At 49.2% G+C, this 4,301-nt stretch overlaps 1 protein-coding gene across 1 annotated transcript; it reads right to left on the reverse strand.

Annotated features, from left to right (window-relative positions):
* Positions 1-448: 448 nt before the first annotated feature.
* CARTPT (CART prepropeptide) lies at positions 449-2,069 on the reverse strand (the record flags this gene model as incomplete). Its single annotated transcript, XM_079704115.1, has 3 exons — positions 449-556; positions 1,396-1,479; positions 1,911-2,069. The coding sequence occupies 3 exons, from the start codon at positions 2,067-2,069 to the stop codon at positions 449-451; spliced, it is 351 nt and encodes a 116-aa protein (XP_079560241.1).
* Between the last annotated feature and the right edge of the window lie 2,232 nt (positions 2,070-4,301).

Here is a 4,301-nt window from a genome sequence, read left to right on the forward strand (position 1 = left end):
AAAACACTTTATTACGTATAATTTGTACATGCTTCAATTTGTGATGCTTGGGGTGATTTATTTTCCAGGTTGTGATGTCATCTACCAGATTTACCTGATCTAATTTTCATCCTGTCATGCCACCTACAAAAATACAATTTTCAAAGTGAAGTTCTCCTTCTTTACTTAAATAAAAAGTAAACGCTTTTTATTTGAAAAAGCTCTGAAAAGCTTGTCAGACAGATAAAATAAGAATAGAATGCTTTGCACACGTATCAACACCATACAAGGCATTACCCTTCACACGGTAACACCTAATGTGTTCTTTTATTTGGAAACAGCAGGAAAAGAGCCCCCTTTTCCTCAGAGGGAGATGCAAACTTTGCTGCTAAAGCCAAACTCTGGGGATGAAGGTGCGGTCCTCTGGGGAAAGTGGGGGCAGGGGGACTTATGGAGAAGGGTGGACGCCTCATAAGCACTTCAGGAGGAAGGAATTGCAGGAGGTTCCTCGGGGACAGTCGCACAGCTTCCCGATCCTAGCTCCTTTTCGCACGGCGCACTGCTCACCCGCGTCACACTGCGAACAACACGATGTGTAGTCATCCTGAACACGCATGCCCATGCTCCCAACAGGCACGTCTCCCCATCAACACAAAGCCTGCCTCATGGGAGAGACAGATGAACCCTACCACCACCACCATGGGTCTAAGTATAGTCAGGCCTGAAACGAGGAGAGCCTTGTGCTTATAATTTCTGCGAGAGAACATAAAAAGAAAGAAATTTAAATTATTGAACCCCTCTTACTTTCTTCTACCTTTTGTGGGGAAGCTACATTTCCTGGCTCCTTTAATTGCTCATCCAAAAGAAAAAAAAAATCAACAAGACCTTTTTATCTAAGAGAAAAACATTCTCACAACCCCTGCTCCGTGTCCGCCTCCTCACCCCAAGAAGAAAGATTAAAGTGTGTGTGTGTGTGTGTGTTCTTCAAGGAAGGTGACCAGACCTGAATCAAGATTTTTGACCCTAGAACTTAGATTCTTTAAAAACTGGCAGTGGTCCGGAAGGCAGGAAGAAAATTAGAGGAACAAGCACTGACTGGATTTAAGGGCTCTTCCAACTCAGAGAATTCTTTGTGAGGTGAAAAAAGCACATTTTCAGGAAATACTGCTTTCCACAGAAACCCAAGGGCTGATTCCTGGCACAAGCTGTTCAGTCCTACGAAATGGTCGATCTACTCTTTAACCTCAGAGACCAAGGGGCAAGGGCTGACGGTGGAAACAAAGGGGAGCCCACAGAATTCTGCAAACCCATTATCTGAATTATTAGCCACATCCTGGAGAGAAGGTTGTGTAAAAGACTCCAGGTGGTGTATTTCCTCTTGGAAAAGCATGGGGAGGGGTGACCCCAAAGCCTTACCATGGGGACTTGGCCATACTTCTTCTCATAAATCGGAATACGTTTACTCTTGAGCTTCTTCAGAACTTCCTGCAGCGCTTCGATCTGCAACACACCGCCCGCAGAGCCCCAAGTTGCCGCCTTGGCTGTGCGCCCAGCCCCGGTGCTCTCTTCCAGCCCTAGTTATAAGGAACCCCGGAGCCACACACACTCCTCCCCTGGACTCCACAAAGAGGGATGTTCAAGGGGTGGAAACTTAGCGAGCGCTGTTCCACGAACTGACCGCAGGTCCAGGAGCCTCGGAGACTCCTGTTGCTCCGAGGAGCCGGGATCAGGGATTCGCTCTACAGACTGTCTGGAGCCCGTGGGCTCAAGACGTTCTTCGGGTAACAGCGGGAGCCGGGAATCTGCGCCCACCTCCCCGGGGCCTGACTTAGGAATGGGGGTGGGGAGGCAGGGAGAGAGGAAGGACGCGCACAAAGGAAGGAACCTCGCGGCAGCCCAGGGGAGTCTGGAACGGGGCGGGGGATACAGACCAGCTCCTTCTCATGGGAGGCATCCTCCACGGCGGAGGAGATGTCCAGGGCTCGCGGCTGGAGCTCGGCGGCCTCCTGGGCTAGGGTGCCCAGCAGAGGTAGCAGCAACAGCAGGGCGGCACCCAGGAGGGGCAGCAGCCGCAGGCGGGGGCTCTCCATGGTGCTGAAATCCGGCGCTACGGGGGCAACCCGCGCTCCCGCCTTTTATAGCGAGCCTGAGCCTGGGCGCAGGGAAGAAGGAGGGGGCGATGAAGGAAGGGGGTGTGGAGGAGGGTCCGGGTCAACCGTCTGTAGGCAGCGCTTCGCCGCCGCTTGACGTCAATGCCCGCTGGGCTCCAGGCGCCCCGGAACGAGGCTCTGCGCACAGATGGGCAAGAGCGCGGAGAACAGGGACCCCGCGCCCCCAAGTGCTTGTCAGCCCCGCGGCAAGGGACGCTCCCCAGGGGCCTGAGCTGAAGTCGGGGGGCAAGAGGTGAGGGATGGAGAGGGGAGGGGACTAGGAAATGGAAAATGCCTTCGAGTCAAGGCACAGACAGAAGAGTCCTTCCCCATCACCTAGCAGCCACAGCGGCGGCACGATCCACCTCCCAGCACCCCGTGCTTCTTATCCCAGCCCCATCTGTGGCAGCAAGAAGACGGTGTTGCCTCCAGGCAGGCGTGTTTGCTGAGCACCTCACGAGGTACTCTGTGGTGGAGAGGAGGCAAATCTAGTACGTAAAAGAAAGAGAAAGCACGGCCTTTCTCATGCTGGGTTCTTTGGTGGAGGCTGTGTGGTAATGAGAAGAGAAGGAAAACAGAATAACCCCAGTTCAGCGGCGGTGTGGAGAGTGCAGAGAGCCAGATTCTGGTTTCAGTCCTGGCTCTACCACTTACAAGCTGGGTGACTTTGGACAACATAAAGAACATATCTGAGCCTCACCCTTTTCTCTTGTAAAACTGGAATTTCAAAAGGTACTTCACAATGTTTTCAGGAGAATGGAATGACAGATTAGATATGTAAAACCCCTAGCCCTTAGCACAATGAGCACCAAGCCTCTCCTTTGAACTTTGAGGCTGACCAGACAAGTGGCTGTGTGTGCAGTATCTCGGCTTTTCCTCAGGGCAAATTCAACCATCCTCAGAACCCCTCCTACCCACTGCCCACCCCTGATACCTAAGAAGCCTAACTAGAAGGTAAGAAAAAAGAGGTGGAAAAAAATGCAACTTCCTGATTATGGAAATATCTCCAAAGATTAAAAGTCAGTGGTGAGCAAGCTCTTCCGTGACTTGTGAAGACTGTTTTTTCAGAGGTTGGAGCCCCTACAGCCTGAAGGCAAATGAAAGTTCCTGTAGGGGAGGCAATGTTTTCCTACTTAGACCTAGAGGCTTATCCCACCTGCCTGCCCACCTGGCTTCTTCTCTCACCACACCCTCTTCTTCTCAACTGCTCCTGAATCCATCCACTCTCGTCCATCCCCATTACTACCACCCCAGTCGTGGACAGCTGCCCCAACCTACTTCTTGCCTACCCCCAACTCCCACCTCATCTTATTTTGCTTTCCTCTAATCCATAAGTCACCCCCAGCCAGAATGTTTTTCCCCTTAAAATACACTAATGGCTTCCCATTATTTCCCATACTCAGCAATGAATCTAAATTCCTTATCCTGACTTACCAAGTACTACATGATCTGTACCCCTGTCCAACCTCATGTCCTACCATTCTGCCCTCTCCACTCCCACCTCAGTAGCCTTCTTTTTGTTCCCCTAACAGGCCAAGCTCATTCTCACTTTGAGGCCTTTACACTTACCTTACCTAGAATGGTATTCCTTCATCTCCAAATGATTGACTATTTCCTGTCATTGAAATCTCAGTTTAAATGTCCTTGACCACCCCATCTAAAGTATCCACTAATTTATTCTCCCACAGATTTATTGTTTAGCAGATGCTTTGTGTCACTGGGATAGTTAATGCATAATATGTGTCTAGTTATTCCATTTATCAAGTACTTAATTGTTACTCAAATGCACACTGGGAAGCAATTCAAGACGTAATATCTCAAAAGAAAAAAAGAAGTAATATCTCCTCTAATAACTGGCACGCATATTAACAGCATCAAAACATTTTCCTTTGGGATAAATGCAACTTGAAAATTAATCTAGCATCTCCCATAGCTCTGCCTTTCACACATACCTTGCAATTCTATATAATAAAACTTCAGTAGCAGCACATATTGCCACTCAAACTCTACAGACACATGTTGGCACTTGTTGCAAAACCCATCTCCAGTGATAAAAGTATTCTAAGCTTTAGAAGAAAAACCATCCCAAATAAGATTTTAGCCCATCCTTCTGCAAAGATGGGGATATTCCCAATGTAATACTTCCTCTCAAACTGTCATCTATCCAGACAC

The sequence above is a fragment of the Hyperoodon ampullatus genome (assembly GCF_949752795.1).
Source record: "Hyperoodon ampullatus genome assembly, chromosome: 4".
Taxonomy (NCBI): domain Eukaryota; kingdom Metazoa; phylum Chordata; class Mammalia; order Artiodactyla; family Ziphiidae; genus Hyperoodon; species Hyperoodon ampullatus.